The sequence below is a fragment of the Macaca nemestrina genome, chromosome 10 (assembly GCF_043159975.1).
Source record: "Macaca nemestrina isolate mMacNem1 chromosome 10, mMacNem.hap1, whole genome shotgun sequence".
Classification (NCBI taxonomy): domain Eukaryota; kingdom Metazoa; phylum Chordata; class Mammalia; order Primates; family Cercopithecidae; genus Macaca; species Macaca nemestrina.
Window position 1 is genome coordinate 29,623,185 of NC_092134.1, and position 26,494 is coordinate 29,649,678.

Consider the following 26,494-nt stretch of genomic DNA (forward strand, 5'->3'; position numbering starts at 1 on the left):
GTTATTTAAATGGCGCTTTTGAAGGCGCAGTAGGAGTTGGCTATGCTTAAAAGGAAAGGATGTTTCAGGAAGAGGCAATAGCAAGTACGAGGTCTTGGAATTGTAAAAGGGCATAACCTGTTCTGGGAATGATAGAGTTTGGTGGGGCTGGGACTTGGGAGCTGGGTGTGAGAGTTGTGGGGGGCTGATGAGGTAAAATAGGACAGTTGGGGACAATTAATGAAGTGCCTAGTATGGTAAGCAAAGGAATTTAGATTTTATTCAGAAGCTGATTCCGAACATGCATAAATACTTCTGTGATATTCTAGACCTGAATTGGAGCTTTTATGGATATTTATTAGAGGACATTCACTAAACATTCAGTGAATACTGAGGACATTCAGGGAATACCCTAATATGTGCCAAGCATTATATTCCATGTTGGGGCAGGGGGACATTTAGCTAGAAAGCCAGATATTACAATGCCCAGAATCAAATAGAGAATTAAAAATTATGGCAAGTGACCGAAGTTTAAGGTACTATTGTGATGAGGATGAAAATAAATTCTATTTCTTTCTATACTTGCTGTTGTTCTACACTTTGAGTGCTGAGTTGACATGGATTTATTGCCAATTTGGATGAGCTCTGACTGTTTAAATAAGAAATCTGAAACTGCAAGCACCAAGCAGAAACCATGCAATGACCATGAAATGTGTCTATGTGAATGAGGTGAGATGAAATGTTATCCCACATTTAAGTTAGCAAGGTAAGTGCCTTCCACAAGACAGGAAGTTCTAGAAAATTGTATTAGTCCATTCTCATGCTGCTAATAAAGACATGCCTGAGACTGGGTAATTTATAAAGGAAAGAGATTTAATGGACTCACTGTTCCACATGTCTGGGGAGGCCTCACAATTATGGCAGAAGATGAAGAAAGAGCAAAGTGACGTCTTACATGGCAGCAGGCAAGAGGGCATGTGCAGGGGAACTCCTCTTTACAAAACCATCAGATGTCGTGAGACTTATTCATGATCATGAGAACAGCATGGGAAAGGCCTGCCCCCATGATTCAATTACCTCCCACTGGGTCCCTCCCATGACACGTGAGAATTATTACAATTCAAGGTGAGATTGGGTGGGGACACAGAGCCAAGCCATATCAATAATAATAAAGGATGCATTTGTTTACAACTCATAGCAATCCCCTGAAGTTAAATCTTATTTTTAGCCATACTTTCTAGATGAGGAAACAGGCACAGAGTGGTTAAGTGACTTGGCCAAAGTCACCCAGCTGGCAAGGGGTAATGATAGACACACTTACCCTTCCTCTACTGAAGTGACCACCTTCCTGCTGTCCCTTCCCTCCCATCCCCATCCCATAAGACCTTTGCCATAACCTTTCCTGTGCCACAGCTCATTCTGCCACACATCTTCCCTGTGGCATGTGAAATCAGCATCCATGGAAAATAAAAATGCATTTGTCTTAGTTGATTCAGGCTGCTATAACAAAATGCCTTAGACTGGGTGGCTTATAAACAACAGAAGTTTATTTCTCACAGTCCTGGAGGCTGGGAAGTCCAATATCAAGGTGCTGGCAGATTCTGTGTCTGGTGAGGGCCTGTTTCCTGGTTCATAGATGGAGACTTCTCACTGTATCTTCACTTGGCGGAAGGGGCGAGGGAGCTCTCTGGGGTCTAATCCCATCCATAAGGGCTCTGTTCTTATGATCTAATCACCTCCCAAAGATTTTACCTTTTAATATAATCACATTGGGCATTAGGTATGAACATATGAATTTTGGGGAGACACAAACATTCAGACCATAGCAGCAGTTCTTGAAGAAAGAGACTAAGCAGTAAAAGAAGCAGCTCTCTGAAAGAGACCCTGGGGACTCCCTTAAGTTACTAGGCTAGTTCTTTAGAAGAAAATTCATAATGTGCAGGTACTATAGAGGTGGGAGTCATATCCATCTGTAGATGGTTTTCTGTCTGGCTCCTTCCGATTCCTTCCTGCATCCAGAATATTAGCAAACTACACAGTCTAAATTGCCCATTTTGACCTGTGGTATTTCCACAGCAGTGGCAGAGCCAGGTTCAAAACCTGGAAAGATGCTCCACTCTACTGCACCGTTTATCACTAACACCCACCATTAACAGGCAGGTATGCACCCCAGGACAACAGCTCAGGTAACAGGCATGTTTGTGGGGCAAGGGAAGGGGGAGACATACTGATGGGTAGCTAATATTCATAAGTATTCAAAAAGCAAGACATTGGTTTGGGTTGCTCTCACCAACTAGGCTAGTAGTGGCATGAAATGCGATGGTGCCATGGGAGGAGCTGGGACATTGCAGTCAGAATGTTCTGGGTTCAAATCCCAGCTAAACTCTTTGCTTGCAACCCTTTGCTTTTGGCAAAGTCCATGCCTGGCTCTGAGATTCAGTTCAGGTGTATGTGGGGACAATACTGTCTTCTAGGCAGGTTGTTGTAGGGACTGGAAATATTAGGTGCTTAATGAATGATAGTTGCTATTATTCAGAGTGGATCTTCTTGAGTTTTTGTTTTTCAGACTGGTACTGTAACAGTTAAAACACTCAGGAAATAAATTACTGGTACTTGTTTGAATCAGACCATCTAAGATCTTGGATATTTACAAGTGAGCATACAGACTTGGTTCCTATTTCCATGATCCTACCAGTCTAGTGAGGAGAGAGTTGTGGATTAAACAGACACTCAGGTAATACTGATGCATGGACTGGGCTAAGGGTTGTCAGGGGAAGAGATCTAGAGCTCTCATCACTTCACCTACTTGATCTTACTTACCAATAGTTACCAAAAATAATTTAATTCTAAACAGCCCAGTTGGTTTAGATCTGATCTCAACAGATGGCAAAAGCTAGATCATTAAGAAAGGACCCTGTTAAAGATTTTGGTCTTTGTCTTAGGAGGAGCAGCAGAAGGTGAGGATGTAGAGGAAGGGAGAGAGCTGAATCAAGCAGGGACCAGGTAAACAGTTGGGAGCCAATCTGAAAACCAACTGAGCCATTTGAGTTCACTCACATTGTTGAGCAAAGGGTGCTAAGAGAGCATCTTCATAAATCGTTCACCATCAAATAGTTCTTCTCCTGTTTGCTTTTTATAGGAGGCCCTTCTTGAGCTGAGATGGTGTTTTGTGAACCAGGCCCAGCCCTGTGCAGAGCTAGGAAGGTAGTGACAGCTCCCCAACTATTTCCCTCTTTTGTTCCCTGTACCTCTCCCCAGAAATGGGGGTACAAGATGCTCTCTGGGTGACACCCAGTTTGCTTTCTGGGCTTGCTCAGAACAACACAGGTCCTCCTGCAGCCTGAGACTCATCAATCAGTGCCACCTTGCAGAAATGTCCTCCCAGGTATTTTTACATTTTCAGGCAATGTTGCCTAAATCCCAGTCTCCCAAACTCACATTCCACTGAATCTGTTCCTCCAAGCATGGAACCAACTTATCGCCCCATCGTGCACTCTTTCCATGTAGCCAAATAGACTATTCCACACTCTTCTAGACATGCCTTTCTCTCCATAGCATACCTGTGCTTTTCCCACCTTCAAAGACCCTTTCTCTTACCTTGCCTCTGAGGCAGATTTGACTTCCTTCCTCTGGGTGCCTGTTCCACTCAGCTCATTCCTATTATAACACACGTGGCAGAACATGCGGCAGAGTCATTTCTTGAGAATATAACCATGCTCTAGGCTACGCTGATCAGAAAGGAATTGGGGAGCTTCCCCAGTTCCAGTTCCCAAGAGTGTGACTTTGTGTTTAGGAAGTCTGGACATTCTTTTTCCTTAAGGACAGTTAATATACCTTCCTTTTAAAAAATTTAGGCAGGTGTTTCTCTAAGGGTGATTCACTGGACCAGGTGTTTGGAATCCCTTGGGAGTGGAGAACTTTTACAAAGGCAGATTTCCAAGGCCCTCCTCATTAGGTATGTGATACAGTTCGGCTGTGTCCCCACCTAAAATCTCAACTTGAATTGTAATCCTCATGTGTCAAGGGCTGGACCAGGTGGAAGTAACTGGATCATGTGGTAGTTTCCCCCATGCTGTTCTCACGATAGTGAGTGAGTCTCACGAGACTTGATGGCTTTGTAAGTGTCTGGCATTTCCCCTGCTTGCACTTACTCTGTCCTGCCACCCTGTGAAGAGGTGCCTGCTTCTCCTTTGCCTTCCACCATGATTGTAAGTTTCCTGTGGCCTCCCCAGCAATGCAGAACTGTGAGCCAATTAAACTTCTTTCCTTTATAGATTACCCAGTCTTGGGTATTTCTTCACAGCAATGTGAGAATGGACTAATACAGTATGTGAGCCATGAACAAGCACCTCTTAGATCTCCAACTTCAGAAGCATAATTACCTTGAAATCTACTATTTTTTCATGAGACTACACTTCTCATGACTCCTTCCAGCCCATGACTGAGCATGGTAGAGATGCCAGGGCAGGCCCACTCCTTTAAGATGCAGGCTTCCTCTGCTGGGTGATTTTGGCTAGAGGACTCCTCATCAGCTTTACCAAATTTTCTTAGACCTACATATAGTCTATAGCTTTTCCAACTAACCTTCCTTGACTCCCTCTCTTGTTCACAAGGGTCAGACCTGCATTGCTTTCTCCCTCTGCTTCTCCTGGCTTTCTTCTCATTTTTTTCATCACACATGTTTCTTCTAAGTAATCTCTTGTATCTCTAGCCCTGTCTGGCATCTCCCCACATGTTTCTTCTAAGTAATCTCTTGTATCTCTAGCCCTGTCTGGCATCTCCCTTTTGGAAGCCCTGGACTAATATGCCAGGGCATAGAGAGCCTTTGTGCACATTATAAAAAGTCTTCCCTACCCTCACTGCTCTTGTGGATATATCCCCACAGACACTAGGCTTAGAAAGCAGATGAAACTAAAATAAATTGAAGGTGCCCCTTCCTCTTGGTATACCAGGCCCACACTAGAGTGTATGGTTTGGCAAACTGAAAATGGGCTGAATTTCAGTCCAATTTCATCCCCTTAGGCAATAAGAACCTGTTACAATTTTAGGCAAAACCCGACACTTAACACCTACCAAATAGAGATTCCCTGGTGTAAGAATCAGGAAAGTACATTTTAACAGGCATGGCAGGTAATTCTACTACACATCAGTATTTGAGAACCACTGGGTATGCTGGACAAATTTATGTAGATTGTCCTAAACAGAGAGGAAGTGAAGATTTTTATGCCTAGCAGGCTGATGGGAAGCAATGCCTATGAGTTGATGTGCCTTTGCATGGCATGGTTGTGTGGTGTATCAGCTGGACACTAGGCAATGTTTCTGGTGCTTCAGAAAGGTTCTGATGTGGATGAACTTAGTAAGAAGAAAGTTCCTGAACACTTAACTGGAACACGACTTGCTTCAGAAAAACCTGTAGCACTGGGCAGCTGGTAGAAAGCCAGTGCTATTCATAGGGAGATTTTGTACACTAACTTAAAGCCACTTTGACTAATCAGCAGTTAGGTTATTTTGGTAAAAAGGTGTAGCCTCCAGTGGTTAGAGGTCAACAGGAAACTTAGCTCCTAAATTGTACCACCAAGTATGTTGCAAGAAAGAAAATTCTGTAAACTTCTTGTCCACCAGGCACTAAAATTCATATTATTTCTTCTTAAAATTCTCAAAGAGCTCCACTCTATGCCTTCAGGCCATCTGTCAATGGCAACAAAGTTCTAACACAGGGTACTCCTCAAAGTGGACACAGAACAAAGTTCAAGAATTTTTTAAAGTACAAGAATAAGAAGCACCCAACAAAGTAATATTTGCAATGTCTGATTTCAATAAAAATTTACTAGGCATAAATAATGAGGGGAAAAACCAGTTAATTGAAACCAACCCAGAGATCACTATATGATATTATTGGTAGACAAAGATTTAGAAATAGTTACTATAACTGTATTCTATATATTCAAGAAGGTAGAGAATTAAGCAAGTTAAAGAAGATATAAACAGTTCTCACTCATAGGTGGGAACTGAACAATGAGATCACTTGGACTCAGGAAGGGGAACATCACACACCGGGGCCTATCATGGGGAGGGGGGAGGGAGGAGGGATTGCATTGGGAGTTATACCTGATGTAAATGACGAGTTGATGGGTGCAGCACACCAACATGGCACAAGTATACATATGTAACAAACCTGCACGTTATGCACATGTACCCTACAACTTAAAGTATAATAATAATAAATAAATTAAAAAAAAGAAGAAGATATAAACAAAACCAAATTGAACTTCTACCAATGAAAATACAACATCTGAAATAAAGATACAAGATATAGAATTAACAGCAGTTTAAAGACTGAGAAATAAAAGATTAGTGAACTTAAAGACAAGCAATATTAACTATACAAAATGAAGCATGGAGAGAAAAGAGACTGAAAGATAATGAGCAGAGCATCAGTGAGTTGTGGGACAACTTCAAACATTTTAATATATGTATAACTGGAATCTCTGAAAAGGAGGAAGGGAGAAAATGTATTTGAAAAAAATGTGGTCAAAATTTCCAAATTTGATGAAAACTATAAACCCACAGATCCAAGAGCTCAAAGAATACCTAGCACAAACAATATGAAGAAAACTACACACTATAATAAAATACCTTAGAACCAGTGATAAAAAGTAAATTAAAAGCAGCCAAAGGGAAAAAGGATTTGTTGTGCTGAGAGGAACAAAGATAACAATGACAACAGATCTTGTTAGAAACAATATAAGTGAAAAGACAGTGAAACAACATCCATAAAGTACGAAAACCAAAAAATTTGTCAACTTAAAATTCTATATCCAACAACAATATTTTTCAAAAACAAAGGCAAAATAAGGACTTTTTCAGACATACGAAAGGCATAAGAATTCATCACTAGATATCCTGCACTACAAGAAATGTTAAAGAAAATTGGTCAGGAAGAAAGAAAATAATACCAGATATAAATCTGTATCCACATAAAAGAATTTAGAATGCTGGACATCGTCATTATGTGCTTAAATGTAAAATATATTTTTCCGATATTTTAAATCATTTAAAGGATGGTTCATTTGTTTAAGGAAAAATTGGTAACAATATAATGTGGGGCTTCTAACATATATAGAAGTAAAATACATAACAATAATAGCATCAAGGATAGGAGTGTAGAAATAGAAGTATATTCTTGTAAGATTCTTATGCATAGAGTGGCGTAATATTACTTAAAGGTAGACTATGTTAAGTTAAAGATTTATTCCATAAACCTTAAAGGAAACATTTAAAAAATTGCCAAAAATAAAAAGTGTAGCTAGTAAGCCAACAAAGGAGATAAAAGAGGATCATAAAAAGAATTAATTAATACAAAAGAAGACAAACAAAGAGGGCAAAAGGAACAAAGAACAGATGGAACAAACAGAAAATAAATAGCAAGATGATGGATGTAAACCTAACATGTTAAATATAAATGGTCTAAACAACCTTAATTAAAAGACATGGGCTGTCATATTAGTTGAAAGGGCAATAACTAATTATATGTTGCCTACAAGAGACCCTAACTATATGCTGCCTACAAAGTTGTATATTTTAAATATACAATTATGTTAAAGGTAAAGGGAGAAAAAAAGCACACTAACATTAGTCAAAAGAAAGCTGAAGTAGCTCATATTAATATTAGATGAAGTAGATTTCAAGTTAACATATTTTTACCAGGGATAAAGAAGTTCATTTCATAATGTGAATGGAATCAATTCATCAATAGAACATAAACCATAAATATGTATTGACCTAATAAGAGATTTTCAAAGTACATGAAACAAAAACTCATTGAACTGCAAGGAGAAATAGGTAAATATACAGTTACAGTAGAGATTTCAGTACCTCTCTCAATAACCAATAGAACAAGTAGTCTTAAAATTATTAAGGATATTGAATCATATTTCCCATAAAAATAAAAATGAATAATTAAGTATAGAAAAGACTTGAACAGCTTTATTAATCAATTTGACCTAATTGACATTTGCAGAATACTCCATCTAGCAGTGGCAGAATACACCTATTTTTCAAGAGCACATGAAACAGTTGCAAAGACAGGAGCTATTGTAGGTCATAAAACAAGTCTTAATAAATTTAAATGGATTCAAATAATATATGTGCTCTGACCACAATATAATTAAATGATAAATTTCCTTCTAAGCATGGTATTAGCTTAATCTCACAAATTTGATATCTTAATTTGCATTCACTGAATAAAAGAAACATATTTGGAAACAATAGCAGGAATGTATCTGAAAAATTATTCTATTTGGAAGTAAAATATTATATTTAAAAGTAACTGATTTCAAAGAAAAAATCAAGATGGAAATTAAAAATTATTTTGAACTGAATAAAATTGAAACACAATGTATCAACATTTATGATACGCACTTAAGGCAATGCTTAGAAGGAAATTTATTGCACTAAATAAGTACCATATGAGAAAAGAAGAAAGTTTTAAAATAATGACCCACTTACAACTTAAGGTAAAGAAGTTAGAAAAATAATAGCAAATGAAACCCAAGCAAGCACAAGATAGGAGGTATAAAGTGCAGTGGCCAATGAAATAAAAATTAGAAAAGCAATAGAGTAAATAAATGAAACCAAAAGCTGGTGAATGAAATGGATGAATTTACAGCCAGACTAATCAGAAAAAAAGAAAGATGAAAATTACCAATCACAGAAATGAGAGAGGGGACATCATTACAAATCTTGTAGACATTAAAGGGATAATAAATGAATATTATGAACAAGTTTATGCCAATAAATTTGAGAATGTAGATAAAAATGGACAAATTTATTGAAAGTAAAAAACTAGGAAAGCTCACTCAAAGGAAATAGATAACCTCAATGTTCTTATATCCAAGAAGTTGAATTTAAAATTAAAATCCTTTACACAAAGAAAATTCCATGCCAAATGGCTTTGTTTGTGAATACTATCTCACATGTAAGGAAGAAATTATATCAGTCTTACAAAAACTCTTCTAGGTAATTGAAGAAGAGGGAATATATCTCAGTTCACTCAATATAGGGAACATTATTATCCTGATTCCAAAACCAAATACATAACAAGAAGACTATATACCAACATCCCCAATGAGTACAGACACAAAATTTTTAAGCAACATGATAGCCACCTGACCCTAGCAATACACAAAACTGATAAATACATCATAGTCAGTGCAGTAAGGTTAAAAAATGATATAAAATGAATGCAGATTAGAAATAAATAAATAAAATTGTCTTTATTCACAGGCAACATTATTGTCTATGGAGAAAATTCCAAAGTATCTCCAGAAAGTTATTAGAACTAACACATCAATTTAGTAATTTCTCAGTATATGAGGTCAATATACAAAATCAACTCTATTTCCACAAACTAGCAATTAACAATTAGGGATTGAAATTTCAAAAAACTATTAGAAGTAGTACCAAAAGTCATGAAGAACTTAGGTGCAAATCTGATAAGAATTCTGCAAAATTTGTAAGCTGAAATTTATAGAACAGTGATAAACAAAATAAAAGAAGCCCTAAGTAAATGGAGAGCTACACACTGTCATTATGAATAAGAGAATCAATATTTTTAGATGTCAGTTCTCCCTAAATGCATCTATAGATTTAATGAAATTCCAATTAAAATCTTAGGAAGACTTTTTTTGTTGTTAGAAATTGACAAATTGATCCTAAACTTGAATGGAAAAGCAAAGGTACTAGAATAAGCAAAATAATTTTGAAAAAGGTCAAGTTGGACTTACACTACTTCATTTTAAGGCTTACGGTAACACTATAGTAATCAAGACAGTGTGGTATTCGTGGAAGGATAGACATGTAGATCAGTGGAACAGAATAGAGAGTCCAGAAATAGACCTGTACATAGACAATCAATTAATTTTCTACAACGGTCCAAAGGCAATTTGATGAGGAGAGGATCATCTTTTCAAGAAATGTTGCTGGAGTTTTTCAAATTATCTATATGCAAAGAAATGAATCTTGATCCATACTTTGAACAATATACAAGAACTAACTTGGAATAGATGATAGACCTAAATGTAAAGCTTAAAACTACAAAGTTTTGAGAGGAAAATATAGAAAAAAATCTTTGTGATATAAGGTTGGTCAAAGATTTCTAGATATGATACAAGAAGCAGTATCTATAAAAGCATGATACATTTAAACCTCATCAAAATTAAGAATGTTTTCTCTTCAAAAGGCAATGTTACGAGACTTGAAAGACAAGACACAGACTGGGAAGAAGTATTTACAAAGCACACATCTAATATCTTAAATACTTAAAGAACTCTCAAAACTCAATAATAAGAAAACAAACAACCCGAAAAATATATGAATAGCAAATAAGCACGTGAAAAATGCAAATTAAAATGGGTTACAATGCAAGTCCACTATACATCCATTAGAATGGCTAAAAAAATCTGATTATAGCAATTGCTAGCAAGGATGCCAAACACCTGGAATCCTCATACATTGCTGATAGAAATGAAAAATAATGTAGATACTTTGGAAGACAGTTTGGCAGTTTCTAATACAGTTGAACATATTTTTACTCTACAATCCAGGACAACCACTCCCAGGTATTTACCAAAATGAAATGAAAACTTACATTCACCTCAAAACCTGTGTGTGAATGTCCATAGTGGCTTTATTTTTAATTGCCCCAAACTGGAAACAAACCCAGATGTCTTTCAGTTAGTGAATAGCTTAACAAACTGGGTCTAGCCACAGAATGGAGTACGGTAAAGGATTATAAAGGAATGAAACTTGATGCAGGTAATGACATGGATGAATCTGATATTCATTGTGCCAAGTGAAATAAACGAGACTCAAAAAGGTACATACTGGGTACATACTGAATGATTCCAATTATATGACGGAAAGGTAAAATTATAGGCACAGAAAACAGGTTAGTATTTTCCAGGGATTGCGAGTTGAGGGAGGGCTCGACAACACAGAATTTGGGGGGATATGCAACTGTTCCCTATCTTAATTATGGTGGTTGCCACACAACTCTTCAGGTTTGTCAAAGCTTGAATAGCTGTATACTTAAAAGGTTGAGTTTTACTATATGTAAATTATGATAATAAATTTAAAAAAATCCATTAGCACTGATCATGTGTCTCAAAGACCGGTGTGGAAAAGGCGATTAATGTCCAAAAAATGATTGATTAAATTCCACTTCTATTTAGACCTTACAAACATCCTTTTCTATAGTTTGTTCTTACTGGAAAGGAAAACAGATTCAGATACTAGATTCATAATTGTCTATTTTTAAACACATGGTAAGTTATATAATTTCCTGCTTTCAATCGAGAAATCTTTTATTTGAATGTTTTAATATAGTTGCAAGAAAATAAATGTTCGGGAGGCAGTTCTTCAGGTTCAAATAGCCATCTAGCAAAGCATTGCTGATCACCTTCCAGAAGCCAGATCTTGGTCTACAAGGGTTTCTTTTTCTTTTCTTTTTGAGACGGAGTCTTGCTCTGTCACTCAGGCTGGAGTGCAGTGACGTGATCTTGGCTCACTGCAACTTCCGCCTCCCGGGTTTCAGCAATTCTGGTGCCTCAGCCTCCTGAGTAGCTTGGATTACAGACACCGACCACCCACGACCTTGCCCTGCTAATTTTTGTATTTTTTGTAGATCTGAAATTTCACCATGTTGGCCAGGCTGATCTCAAACTCCTGACCTCAAGAGATCTGCTCTCCTTGGCCTCCCAAAGTGCTGGGATTATTGGCTCAAGCCACCTCGCCTGGCCCCTTTAAAGGTTTCTTGACTCCTTTTTTTTTTTTTTTCCTTTTTGTGCTGCCCTTGCTTTATTGTTGTTGCTGTTATTTTAGCAATCTAGACCCTGGGTAGCATGCCAACCACATTACATGTACTATCTCAGTATTTAATCCTCACAATAGCCTTATGAAGCTGTTGTTATCACCTTTTTATCTAAGAGGAAACTGAAGCCTAGCAAGGTTTGGTAACAAGGTCACAGCCACTAGGATCAGAGATAATGATTCCCATTCAGCTCTGGCTTGTAATTTTGCTTCTCTGTATGGACTACTTATAGTATTTTGCATAGCTTTTACATTCATTTAATTGACTCATTCAACATTTGTTGAATGCTTACTATGATCTTCAAAACTGGCAATAATTTCTCTTTGTGTTTTCACAAGAAAGTGAAATAAAATTTAGCCAGGACAGGAAGGAGTATGCCTGTCTCTTGCTGTGGTGAGAAAGAGGCTGGTGGGGCCGACTTTAGTGCTTATTTCTGAAGAAGTGCCCCAACACATCCTCCTCTTTGAAACAAGTGCTCTGCTATCCATCCACAGTTCTTCAGGTGTCTGCCTCTAGCTGTGCAAAGGGTGAAGGCATATGCTGGCTGGAAATTGCTATCTCCTGGGGACTTTCTTGAGCCACAACATCAAATATTCTGCAACGGATGTGAGGTTTTCTCTATAGGAGGTGCTTCACCCTGGCCCAGCCTTCTTGCCTTGCAGCTTGTGACCCCATGGATGAAAGGCCAAGGTGAATACTTATTGATATGGCCTGAAAGTTTGTGTCTCCCTAAATTCATATGTTGAAGCCCGTAACCTCCAATGAGATAGTATTTGCAGGTGGGGCCTTTGGGAGGTATTTAGGTTCAGATGAAACCATCAGGGTGGAGTCTCTGTGATGGGATCCGTATCCTTGTAAAAAGAAGGAAAACTGGAGCACTAGAGCGCCCTCTCCCTCTCTTTCTCTCACTCAACAAACATCTGTTGTTTCAGCCACTCAGTCTATAGTATTTTGTTGTAGCAAACTGTAGCTGAGTAAGAGACCACCTTCCTTACACTCCTCAAAGACAGGCCTTTGCTGTGGCCTGAGACATCAGTGTGATCCACTGGGTCCATCCATAGAAAGGCAGACAATCATGAGAATAAAAAAATACACATATGGGACCATAAGCTACACAAAGAAATGAGATGTACAGAAATGTCCTTACAGAAGTGCTGAAACTATGTAGGGAATTAGTTATCAGCTCAATGAGAGAATTTATTGAGCATGTACTATTGCCAACCCCTTTTCATGTATGTTCTCATTCTCACAACTAAATGAGGAAGGTATCATCATCATCTTCATCACTCAGATTTTAGGTAAGAATACTGAAGTGAGGTAATTTGCCCAAGATTACATGGTCATTAAGAGTTGGAAGTGGCATTGCAATCAGGCCTACCTGAAGAATTTGAGTCCTTAAGCCTGAAGGCAGAGTATAACAGGCCAGCACTTTAGAATATAAAATCAAGTCAATAAACACTCCCTGAAATAAAGAGGGCCACTGATGATTGGAGAAACACAAAAGACAGAAAAGGTAGCCAATATGCTCTGGAGGCTGACCATCTACCAGGCACATCCTAAGTACTTTCCACATACTAGCTCACCTAATCCTCAGTGCAATCTTTGGAAGGTAGGTATGTTAGCATCATCATTTCTATTTTATAGATGAGGAAGACAGTACCAAAGAATAGGGTTACCAGGTGAAACATAGGATACCAAGTTAGATTTAAATTTCAGATAGGCAATGAATATTGTTTTAGCATAAGTACATTCCAAATATTGTTTGCAGATTCATTGTTTATCTGAAATTCAAATAGAACTGGGTGCCCTGTATTATTATTTGCTAAATCTGGCAATGCTGCAGAGGGAGTAAGTCTCAGAACTGAAATAGAATAAAGTTGGGAATGGAAGCCAGGAAATCTGACTCTGGAGTCTGCGATCTTACTGTAAAACCATGCTGTTTCTCAGAAGGGAGCTCAGGTGTCATGGAACCAACCCCAGGCAGAGCAGGCACCCAGCTAATGGTGGAAGCAAGAATTCCAGGGTTGGGCTAGTTAGAGGAAGGCTACTTTCCTAGAAGTTGAGCCTGCAACACAACCAGGTATTTTGGAAAGCAGGAGAGAGTAATGAGTTAGAACTGGGGTCTGCAGTGAGACAGTCCCTGTTTGCTGGTGTGGCTCCACACTTATTAGCTGGTTCTCTTTGGGCAGGCTGCAAAACTCCTCAAAGTCCCAGTGTCCTCACCTGGGCTCACAGGTACAATTGTTTTTCCTCCTCTGCTCCCATGTCAATTTTCCTCATTAGTCTGTGAGCTCCTTGGGGATAGGGACCTATTATACATGTGATTAGGGGTCGGGCCTATTATATATCTGATTGTGTGCAGCATATAGTAGGTGCTTAATAAATGCTTGATTTTTATGAGCTGGCCAATGCTGGAAGGAACTTGGAAGAAAAGGTAGCAGGAATGTGGGGGTATGAAGAATCCTCATTTTATGGCCTAGATAGACTGTTTTAACAATTTATGAAAACAGTTCATTTGGTTATGAAATAAAAATTTTAAGGAAACAGTATAATTTATTTCCTGCTTTTCAAATCATTTTCTATCATCTCAGGCCCCCGTTAGAAAAAGCTATGGTAAAATTGACATTCCTAGCAATGATGCTTGAAAGAGCTATTATAGAATTTGCTACAAGGGCACGTTTCCGATGCATTGTGAGGCTCAAGAAGCTGATAAGACTATTCTAGGTCATTATCACATTTCCTCGGGTCACCATAACTCTGGTGGTTTCTTGCATCCTGACTTTCCTAATGCAGGAGGCTTTACCATTATAAGCCGTCAGCAAATCAACAGCTGGTCTGTTTCTTTAAAGGAAGATAATACACTTCCTGCCCCACAAGAGACCAGGGACTTCTCTGTAGCTTTATCTCCTAAGAAACTCTAGAGGTGCCTATTCCACGTCACCACCTTTGTTTAAAAGCTTGGTGCACAGTGCTAGGCAGAAAATCCATCCCAGTCTTCCATTTAAAGCTCTTGTTGGATTTGTCTTCCTGGGAAACTGAAGTGAAATATGTTCTTTAACTGAACTCAGCATTATTTGTCACTCAAAGCAAAAAAGGAAATGCCTAAAAGGATGGTTTCAAATCCCTGTGGTCTATTATTTGTAACCTGGATAGTGAATGGCAAGAAATATGCAGTGAGAAAGAAAAAGAGGCCTCGAAATGCAAATAACATGATATAAAAAATAAATTTAGAAAATTCGATGACATTGACTTAAAAAAGAAAAATCAAGACTATTTCTTTTTGAAATAATCAGATTGTTTTGTCCACAATTGAGTTTGGGTGTAACTCCTTTGCACATGCTCGTTTTCCATTACTTTGAGTTGTTACACAAATCCATTACCATTCATGGCAGAATAAAAAAAAAGTAGGATGTTCAAATTAAAAAATCGATTTCATCCCAAATAGAATATCGGCTGTTCAGACATGATTAAGTTCCAAAGTAGAAACGTATTTTTGTGAGGAAAGATCTCCATGTGCACATTTGGTAAAGTAGTGTAATTTTTAATTAGGGAGAAGCAGGTTACATCCAGGTAGAAACACCTTCCTTATTTTTTTTCCCCAAGTGAGAATTCATGCTTTGTTCTTAATTTTAGAAGATGATGGACACAATGTTTTTCATTGTGTTTCTTTACATTCTCCAAGTTCTCAGCATTGACCATAGGGTGATTTCCCAATTTGAGTAAGATATAGTTTTGAAATAACCCAGAAGTGTTGCATATGAATGTATTTGTCAGTGCATTAAAAAGGAAGTGGATGTTCCATTTGCTTTGGAAACAAGGCCATTCTGGAGCTTGGGAATGTGCTTCCTCAGAAAGAAGGATAGACCCATGTCAGCAGCTCTGAAATGGCCTTATCCTTACGGAAATGTAAAGTGATAGTCAAGGTCTTGCTTGTCATCACCACAAAATGTGAGAGGTAAAATATACTGCCGAGTAGAGGATTTATCTTTTTCCCTAGCCAAAGGAAGGAAGCCTTTCGAGACATCTAGTGTGTTTGGAAGATGAAGATAACGGGGAGTACCGTTTTGCCCCAGTGAAAGGACAGTAGAAATAATGTCCAGGCCCCAGTTTTCATGTTTTGCTGCTCTGGCTTTAAGACCTGTCTGAAGGGAATGTTTGAGCATTCAAAGAATGCTTTTGGACTCTTTTTTTTTTTTTGAGATAGGGTCTCACTCTGTCACCCAGGCTGGAGTACAGTGGCATGATCTTGGCTCGCTGCAACCTCTGCCTCCCGAGCAATTCTCTAGCCTCAGCCTCCCGAGTAGCTAGGATTACAGGCGTATGCCACCATGCCCAGGTACCCTTTTAGATTCTTTTGATTGTCGATGTGAACCTTCCCACATTTGCCTGCACATAGTACAGTATGATGGCATAAACCTGCTAAAAGATCTTGAATCCTCTTTGCCTACTCATGCTCTAAGAGTTACCCTCTGTTAAAAAAGGATTTAGAGAAGGAGTGTCATTTTATTCATCTTTCATTATCAGAGGTCAATTTTGACTGTGAGTCACTGATTCATTTATTCATTAAACATTTATAAAGGTCCTTCTTTTTGTCATAGACTTTGCCAAGTCTTATCGCCTAGGTTAATGTTTTAAAATCTCAACTACAGTTTTGTAAAGTAGGACTTTTAGCTCCCATTTGACAGATGAGGAGAATGAGGAGTAGGCAGAAAGTCACTTGCCCCAACCAGTAAGTGGTGGAACGAAGTTCTAGCTGCTGGCCCAGTGTTCTTTTGCCCTCCTGGCTGTTTTCTGTCATTCATTATGTTGGACATGCTGACTTTTGTTCTGCATCTTGGACAAGGCCATTCCTTGTTTTCAATGTGACTGATTAATAACTTAGCATCAGATTTGTTTTTATGGGTTAGAAAGAGAAAAGCAAATCTAAACATTCTTTCTATTGTATCAAAATGTCTATAAGACCTAGACATGATCATGACCACATTTGGCACAAAAAAAGTTCTTAAAATCTGGAAGTCTGAGTTAATTGCTTTAAAAGACACCTGATTCTTATTTGCTAAACTCTTAGAAATATGCTGTGCCAACATGTTGAGGTAAAACTGAGTATAGACGAGTTAACAGAGAGAAGCGGCAGGATCTCTCTCTTTTTTTTTTTTTTTGAGATGGAGTCTCGCTCTGTCGCCCAGGCTGGAGTGCAGTGGCACAATCTCCGCTCACTGCAAGCTCCGCCTCCCAGGTTCACGCCATTCTCCTGCCTCAGCCTCCTGAGTAGCTGGGACTACCGGCGCCTGCCAACATGCCCGGCTAATTTTTTGTATTTTTAGTAGAGATGGGGTTTCACTGTGTTAGCCAGGATGGTCTTGATCTCCTGACCTCGTGATCTGCCCGCCTCGGCCTCCCAAAGTGCCGGGATTACAGGCGTGAGCCTCCACGCCCGGCCATTGGCAGGATCTCTTGAACCCCAAACCTTGACCTTTCTAGGGCAAGAAGTCTAATCCAGGCATTTCCTGGGAAGGCAGAAAGGACCTGCCAATCAAAAAATACATTACCAACACATTTTGAGGCTCTCCTTTTTGAACAGGTTTGCTCTAGGCAGTAGGACAGAGCAGAAAGGTGCCAGGCAGCTTTGAACTTGAACTTGCTTTATCACTTACCAGTCCAAAGGAAACTGGCAAAAGATAATTTTAAAATCTGATTTCTCACAGGCAAAATGGGGATAAAAATGTCTAACTTCAAAGATTTGTTTTAAAAATTACATCAGGTAATATAGGCTGAGTACCTCTGTGGTACCTAATGTCAGCAATATTGAGTAAATAGAAGCGTTTATTCATTTAATTGTTAGTTAAAAACACAAACAAACAAAAAACCCAAAAGACATTATGCATACAGTATGGATTCAACTATTTACAAGTTATATGGAAAAAAAAGCCAAGACTGAAACATGCCAAAATATTTAAGGTTTCCTATATGCAACAGAATATAAACTGATGTTTTTTGTTTCTTTATACCTTTCTAAACTTTACAAGCTGTATATAATTTTCTTGTATTACTTTAATCAGAACAAAAACAAAGCAAAAGAGAACTAATCTCTCCTTTTATGTGGATCCTAAGGAGATGTTTTCATTATCTAAAAAGATGGGGAATGAACTGCAAATTCATAAATGAAAATATCTGATTTTTTCCTACCCAAAAAAAGAAGACTTGACATAATTTCCACAGGTAGCAAGGACTCAGTCACTATTTGAGTGTTAGTATGTATACTAAGGATAAAAGTTCAATTTCAGCTATCAAATGCTATGCTTGATCGCGGAAGTCTAACTATACCATTGATTCAGACTTTGCTAGTAGTTTTTCCTACAGTAAAACCTGGTCAGAATTAATTTTTATGTATATGTGTATCTGCATATCTACACAATTAACTTTACACTGTTTCTTTACCCTGATGTGTCTTAAGTTTACCATTTTAAAGTTTGATATTCCATCCTAAGACAAATTTTTAGAATATTTAATAATTATTTTGGTTGCCAAACAATAACTACAGTCTTCAAGACATTGCAACAAAACTTCTTCTTAAAGAAAATTGTATTTGGGGGTCATAATAGCCCAGGTTTTAACTTCCTTTCTTTTGCAAGTATCTTTTAAAATAAAAATGGATATCCTTTCAATTGTCCCTTTTTCTGGCTTACAGAGGAATTCTCTTAAAGAGAGATCTCTATCAGCAGTAAAGTAGATTGCTTTGTGAAAGCTAACAGGGCAAGAAAGATTTTCTACATGTAGACTAACAGAAATTTCTACAAATGGATGTTAGTATTCTTCTTTTTATTGGGCTTCCTTCATCTCAATTTTCTATGAAATGAGACACAAAGAAGCAAGTCTCAAAGTCCAACCGTTGTGCCACTTACCTATACAGTCTGGGCCCCAGTGGCCAGGACAACACCGAGGTTGGAGATAGTCCTTCCTACAAATATGGCGGCATCCGGGGAGAGACAGAGAGTAGGTTCTGACCTCAAAGGTGTACCTTGGAGGTAAACAGAGGACATTAGACCACGATAAGAGCAATGCAGTTACTCAGGTGGTAGAACTGCCTTAGCTTTCAATTTAGGTCTTAATACTTACCTACCGTTAAAAATATCCAGATGGAACACATTTGGCTTTCTAGGTAGCAAAAAATTTAATTATGATTATTCTTAATTGTGAGAAATGGATGAAAAAATCAGAGAACAATGAACATACAGGGGAAATATCTAAAGTGCTATCAGAAGTGAAGTTAGTAGATGAAATAAATATTAAGGCCTAGGCATATGCTAGAGGTGTGCTTAAAACTTATCACTGAGTGTCCTAGCAGTCAATGCAGGAAGGGAGAGATCATGAGTTACAAAATGCACAGCATGTGTGGATTTAAAGCAAACGCATTGCTCAGGCTTAGCATACTTATTGGAGACACTGCAGATGAAGAAATGCCTGTGGCAGAGGCAGTATAATGCAGCAAGGAACATTTCACACAATATCCTAGTAGGAAATAAAATGATGAGTTCCTTAGAAGAGTTTCTAGTGCTGGCTGAGATACAGTTCTGGAATAACAATTCTATGGAGGTTAAACACCATTGTCTATTTAAAGAGATCTCTGTGGGCATGGCTTATTCTAGGATTAGACTTAGTGTATCTAGAGACAATCCTTCATAAATGTTGTTTCTTTCCATTTCTTTCAACTGGGCTGCTGTTAAGAATAACGTGATGATAAATTCAAGGTTGTCCTCCCCAACCCGTCGTTGAAATATAACTGATTAACAGCACAGTCGCATACTTTATGAACAGTCAAGTTGGGGATAGAGTTGACTTTTCTTGAATGGTTGAGAATAGTGGCAGGGACACCTCTTCACGAACATGGGCAGAAAGAGAGTCCAAGGGCAGAACCACATATCCCTTCAGGAACTAATTTTGAAAGAATACAAGTGGCCAATAGATATATAAAAAAGTGATCAACATCACTAAACACCAAAGAAAGGCAAATCAAAACCACAATGAGATACATCCACATAGCTATGAGGATGGTTATTATAAAAAGCACACAAACAAAAGGCAACAAGTGTTGGCAAGGATGTGGAGAAAAGGGAACACCTACCTGTACACTGTCGGCGAAAATGTAAATTGGTATATCTGCTATAGAAAAAAGTATGGAGGTCCTTCAAAAATTAAAAATAAAACTACCATATGATCCATTAATTCTACTTCTTGTTATATATCCAAAAAATTTGAAATTATGATCTTAAAGAGATCTCTTCACTCTCATGTTCACTGCAGCATTATTCACAATAGCCAAGACATGGAAGGAACATAAACATCCATCAATGGATGAATGGATAAAGAAAATGTGGTATATACATACACTGAAATATTACTCAGCCCTTAACAAGAAGGAAATCTTGTAACTTGTGACAACATGGATGAACCTAGAGGATATCATGCTAAGTGAAATAAGCTAGACACAGAAGAACAAATACTATATGATCCCACTTAAATGAGGAATATAAATAGAGTGGAATGGTGGTTGTTAAGGGTTGGAAGGATGAGAAAATGGGAAGGTATTGTTTGAAGGGTACAAAGTTTTGGTTACGAAAGATGAAAACATTCTAGAGATTTAGTGCCTAAACTATAATGTAATATATGCTTAAACATCGCAAAGAGAGGAGATCTTATGTTAAGCGTTCTTATCACAAAAAAGAGGCGGGAGAAAACTTTTGAAGATGATGGATATATTTATGACACTGATTGTGGTGTTGGTTTCATGGATTGTACTTATCTTCAAACTCATCAAGTTGTGTACATCAAGAATGTTCAGGTTTTTGTATGTCAGTAGTATCTCAATAAAGTGATTTTTAAACAGAACCAAAGAACATAAAACAAAAGAACCAATCTTGAGTTTGTTCCAGCATAGATTAATGATAGACCAAAGTCTTTAAATCTAAAACATTTCTGGATGCAAAAATTTTATCCTATGTGTGTATGTGTGTGTGTGTTTCTGTGTTTGTGTGTTGGGATATAACCAAGTGTCCACCTTGGCTATGAACAAAAAAGTAGCCAGTACAAAAAAGTTTTCAGTTTTAGTAATTGAGGGTTAACTGCTGCATATGCTTATTAATTTTTTTCTTTTTTTTTTTTCAGAAAGAATCAGGGGCAATCACGGTGTTGCAAGTCCTGATTATGCAGAGACATTAATCACGAACCATATGAACTTCAATCATTATATTCGAATCTAACCTCCAAAAGGAGGAACAGGTAAAAACTATCCCACCTGATGATACCCACTGCTTGCTAATTCTAGGTTAGTTAATGCTGGGAAACTTTTATTTAAAATGATGATTTTGATTTTAGAATGCAGTGTGGTCACATTAAGCAAATGTGAATTTAAAATAGTGTGATATAATAGTGTTAAGGTTTCATTTCGTGCAAAATTAAAAAAAAAACCCTTCAACCCAGAATTAAAAGCAAACTCATTGACTACTATCTGATTTCTAAATAAACAGGCTGAGCAAATACAAATTGCATTTGCAGTTGAGCCCCATGGCTGCACCCATTAGCTAGTGAGCAGAACCACTTGCCATCCTTTGCCAGAATTAGCCTTGAATTATCAGAGTTTTGAATCCCAAGAGGTCTTCAAGAATGCAAAGTTTACATAAAATGCAACCATGCTGTAATTCATTTTTCCCCTTCTTCGAGTTCTAATTAGTATCAAGGTCTATAGCTAACGATATGACTACCAGACTCAAAGCTTTTAACACGTTCAAGACTAGAATTCTTTCCAAATTAAAGAAAACCCAGATTTTCAAAATACAGGCAAGATGAAAAGAGAATGTTTATGTTTATTTCAATACAAGATAAGTCAATTTTGTATTAAAATATGAATGAATAACAATATATATTTTATTTGTTTTACTTTTTGAGATACAGTTTCACTCTGTCACCCAGGCTGGAGTACAGTGGCTCGATCTTGGCTCACTGTAACTTCCTCCTCCTGGGTTCAAGTGACTCTCGTGCCTCAAGCTCCTGACTAGCTGGGATTGCAGGCATGCACCATCACACCTGGCTAATTTTTGTATTTTTAGTAGAGATGGGGTTTCACCATGTTGGACAGGCTGGTCTCGAACTCCTGATCTCAAGTCATCCTCCCACCTCAGCCTCCCAGAGTGCGGGGATTACAGGCATGAGCCACCATGCCCGGTCAACAATATATATTTTAGACTCAAGTTGATAAATTGTGAATTACCTAAGTTTGGGCTTATTGTCTTAGAGCAAGAGAAAAGTCATAGAAATGCTTTGCAGTTTTTGAGACTGGGAGTTTCAAGTTGGATTCACAGTTCCAGCACATTTATTTTCTCATGAGTACCTGCAATCTCGAACTCCTACAGAGCCATTGGTAATCTTGGTGTAACCATCTGGGCACTTGACTCCAAGGTTGAGAGCGCAGGACCGGCACTCGGTCCTAATTGTAAGAAGAGACTTCCTATCACATCTTCTTGCCTGTGTAAATATACAAAAGAACATTAATTCCTGATTCCTGTTATCAGAGTCTTGCAAAACATCTAGCATGGCCAGTCTTCTTCACTGGAATGTCTCCAATCATCTCAAATGAAACGTCGGGGATGGTGATAAGGTTGATTGGTAATGACTGGTTTACTCCTTTCAATCTTATCTGCAAAGAGTATTGAGATCAATAAGCAATGTCTGCCATGGCTGTAGGTGAAAGAAGAGCCACTGTTTGCACTATACATTTGCCATACCTGAGCTAGAGTCTGAAGTCGAGCAAGGTAAGATAATGTTATTACCCACATTTATTCAAGTGGGGAACCTGAAATATATTGCAGAATACACTCTCAAGTGAAAAATTCTTAAAGCAGGTTATTCAAGGTCAATTGGTCATAGATCAGCAGATCTCAAGGATGTTCTTTCATTATTGATTCCACAGGAATGTCTGCTGTGGAGCCAGCATTGTGCCAGTGCTGAGGAGGATAGTTACTGTTTCAAAGATATTGGCAATCTTTCGATTACAATCCAACTGAAAAGTAGGCTCCTGGAGAGCAGGGATCTTTCTCTGTTTTGTTCACTGTTGTACCTAAGCCATAAAATAGTATCTGATGCATAGCAGTGCTCAGTGAATACTTGTTGATTAAATGAATGAACTGGGGAAATCAGACAGATGCGCTAGAAACAGTTATTTAGCAGCATAAGGTGGTGGAGATGTAACTGCTAAATTGAATGATCCAGACCCAATTTAGCACTGTCTTTAGGATCCCCTGTTGCTCATAATGCTGAGGCTGATCCTCTGCAAGAGATGCCTCCCTTTCCTCAACTTTTCTTCATTTCCCCATCAAGCTTAAGATGGAGCAGCTTTGTGCAACTAAGAGAGAATAAATTTGGGGATTAAAAGACCTAAATTTGGAGTCAAACTCTATATCTTGCTAAGTGTACAATCTCGAATGAATTGCTTACCCTTTGCCATCACCTATAAAGAGGAGATATTAATAACCACTTGTGAGGTTATTGAGACCTTTGAATGATGAAGGTCATTTAAGCAGGTGCAAATTTCCTGGCAAAATGTCTGAAGTATCACAGGTGGTGAATGCTGGCTCCTGTAACTCTTCACCTACCTTTGTACCTGTTTCCTCTCCTAACTGGCATATTCTCTCCCCTTCACTGGGCTACCTAAACCATGTCCTTCAAGGCCGTGTTTCACACCACCTCTTTCACAAAACTACACTCATTTTTCTTCCTTTTCTCAGCTTCTACTCTTCCTGTGGCTGGCCCAGTGGAGCACATTTTGTTGGTCTTTGTACTCCATTAAAACCCCCTTCTTGGGCAGGATCGTGTCTCATGCTTCTGTGTTATCCCACAGCTCATCCACGGGCCCAGCAATAGGCTAGGCATGGTGGAAATGTCACCACTGCTTCTAAGTTCATTGAAATATATAAAGTCTGCATAAAAGGAAACTTTACATCTTCAGAACAATTATTGGTTATGCATCCTTTCAAAGGTATCATCTTATTTGATCTTCACTACTCTGAAGATAAGTAGGGCAGGTATCATCATCCTCATTTTAGCTGGAAGAAAACTGAGGTGAGGGGTGTTGCAGTGACTTGCCCAAGGTCTCCCTGTGAGTTACTGGTCTTGTGATTCCTTGATTAGCCCTTTCTCTTTCCTGCACCTGAGTGGAATATAGAAAACTGAAATCTCTGTTTTTACCAGGAGCTTTCATTTGGTGATCATCACGAACCAAACTAGTACTAGAAGGTTCTTTATTGAGTAATAATCAAAGCTACACTTAGGTATAGTTTGAATTAACCTCCTTTAATTGTCATGACACCTCCACATTTTTTTTTAAAGCAGGCTTTTCTTTACATGAGGGTTTCATATTTGGATAAGTATGTGGGGTTACATTACTTTGTCTTTTCTTTCTTTGTGGGCTAGATTTAAAACCCTCTTCTTAAGAAACCTCTTGACCTTCAAATTGCCCTTTTCAAATGAAATGGCTCAGTCTCTCTCTCATACAGTATTTACAGACTTGTCCTCTCTGGAAAGTAAACTTAGCTTGTTTAAATCAGTTAAAGTCTGATTTCTGCATGAATGCAAACACTTGGTGATGATGATGATGGTGATTAAGAAGATAATGATGGTGATGATAATTACTGCCATTTGTGGAGCACTGTCAGGGGCAAGACTGAAGCTTGAAGAGAATAAAAATCTTGCTCGGGGTCAAACAGCTGTGGAGGATCTGACTAATCCTCAGACCTATTTGTTCAACAGAAAAATGAGATCCACAGTTCAAACTCAACCCTACCAAATTTCAAAGCCATTAGGCCAGCTTCCCATATTTTCATGAAAACATTATCAGAGCATGCAGCCAACTGTAATAAAATTGGTTTTGATAAAAATTTGCCAGGCACAGGTGCAGAATCATGGTTAAGATTCATTCTTGATGGATCAGAAATCACATGCTGTCTCACTGACAGCTGGCCTCACTCTGTGACGACACCTTGGTGAGCTTGCTTGAGGGTTCCGTCTTCTGATGTACTTCACAGGGGCTACTGGTAAGACCTCCCTGGGAACTTTTACTACAACTCAGTGGAAGGCAGAAGAGATGAAAGAGTGAAGGCCTGATGATTTTGGAAATATTTCTGATACTTGTGTTCCTTAGTGAGATATCCACCCTGGAATTCCCCAGACCATCTCTCCACAGCCATAGTTATTTTCTACAGTCAGGAAGATGGGATGGTAGATATTCACAATAATGAGACTATCAGAACAAATGAAAAACAGGATGCCAACATCTGCACTGGAAAGAGGATCGTTAGCACTAAAATTAGAGATCCCAACAACAGCGGGGCACTTTAGCACAGGAGAGCAGCAAGCGGGTTAGCGCACCTTTAGAAAGACGGTGCGTTACAATTAGGACTTAGTCTCAGCAAACATTCTCTGTATTTTATAAAGTCCAGATTTCACCCTTTACCCATGACAATAGAGGAAAACAAGCTTTTGAACACATCATGACAATTAACAAACGAAAAAAATATGAAAGTCTCCTCTTACCTGCCCTGTGGTTTCAGCTGGGGAGCAGAAATTTTGTACAACCAATCCAAGACAAAAGATTACTAAATGTTGTAGCATGATGAGGAAATATTTGCTCCTTCTCTGTGCCAAGCACCTGTCAGGCTGACTTAGCTATTTTAACTTAGTTTGATAAACTCCCAGTGAATTCTTTCTCATTTCAGTGTTTACTTTTAAATCCCTTCCTTTCCTTTTTCCTAGATCGAACCAGGAGATAGGTGAGACCTGCCTTCAGAAAGGAAAAATGGCAAATCCAGGAGTCTTGGTGAAATTGGCCACTGTGAATGGTCTATATATCCTGGCTGAATGACAGGATATCCTGCAGGGGCTGAGGCAGAGGCTTGGCCCGGGATTTTTGTGCCTGCGAAACTCTCAGAACGGTCCTGCCTCTCCTCTTCTCTACTCTGCCCCCACCTCTAGTCCTGCCTACTGCTGCCCTGCGGCCCTCCCAGCATTTCCACAACCACACCATGGAACACTGCAGGCCTTTTGGTGCCAATACAAAGGTTCAAGCTTGCTGTCGAACAGGGTTGGGGCACAGTCCCAGGTGTGGAATGAATGTTGCAGAAACCTTGCAGGAGGTGGTGGCTTCACCCTGGGTAAACTCCACTGCAAGAAAAGTCTCCTTGCAGATGCTGACAGGTGGGTTTTTGACTCATTCTTTCTTCTTTTCCATGCCACTTCAGTAACAAGTGACTGAGCCTGTAGGTTCAGTCTTACCCTTTAAGGTCCAGATCTAAAGCTACCCCTTCCAGGAAGCCTTCTTGTGCTGCCCCTCCACAGCCTGAAGATGCTCCCACAATTTTGCACATAATGCCATGAAAGCTGAGGTCACATCTGTCTGTCTGTCTCCCATGCCCAGCTGTGAATGCCTTGAGGACAGAAGAATATAGCCTCATCTTCTTTGTACCCCTTGATGCCTAGAGCAGAGAGCCTGCACTCGAAAATAATGAAAATGGTTAAGAATAGTAGCCATCACTTTTTGAAAACTAACTGCATGCTAGTCACTATTGTAGGCCTCTCCATGGATTTAGTTGTTTAATTCTC

At 38.6% G+C, this 26,494-nt stretch overlaps 1 protein-coding gene and 1 non-coding gene across 6 annotated transcripts in view; both read right to left on the reverse strand.

Annotated features, from left to right (window-relative positions):
• Positions 1–25,732, reverse strand: part of LOC105497739 (stabilin 2) — a 168,200-nt gene extending 142,468 nt beyond the window's left edge. For 3 of the 5 annotated variants that reach the window (XR_011608912.1, XR_011608911.1, XR_011608910.1), the window contains exons 1-3: positions 25,430–25,732; positions 22,233–22,366; positions 18,751–18,866 (exon numbers count right to left, since the gene is read on the reverse strand). Coding sequence is in view for 2 of the 5 variants with exons in the window: in XM_071071220.1 (XP_070927321.1) it covers positions 18,751–18,866; positions 22,233–22,366; positions 25,430–25,507 (328 nt within the window). In the remaining 3 variants the exon portion in view is untranslated. The remainder of the gene's footprint in view (positions 1–18,750; positions 18,867–22,232; positions 22,367–25,429) is intronic. The other 2 variants (XM_071071220.1, XM_071071221.1) reach the window with 1 other exon arrangement.
• Positions 21,016–21,147, reverse strand: LOC112429477 (U8 small nucleolar RNA). The gene has a single exon (XR_003021751.1). It is a non-coding gene; the product is annotated as a U8 small nucleolar RNA (small nucleolar RNA).
• Positions 25,733–26,494: the final 762 nt, after the last annotated feature.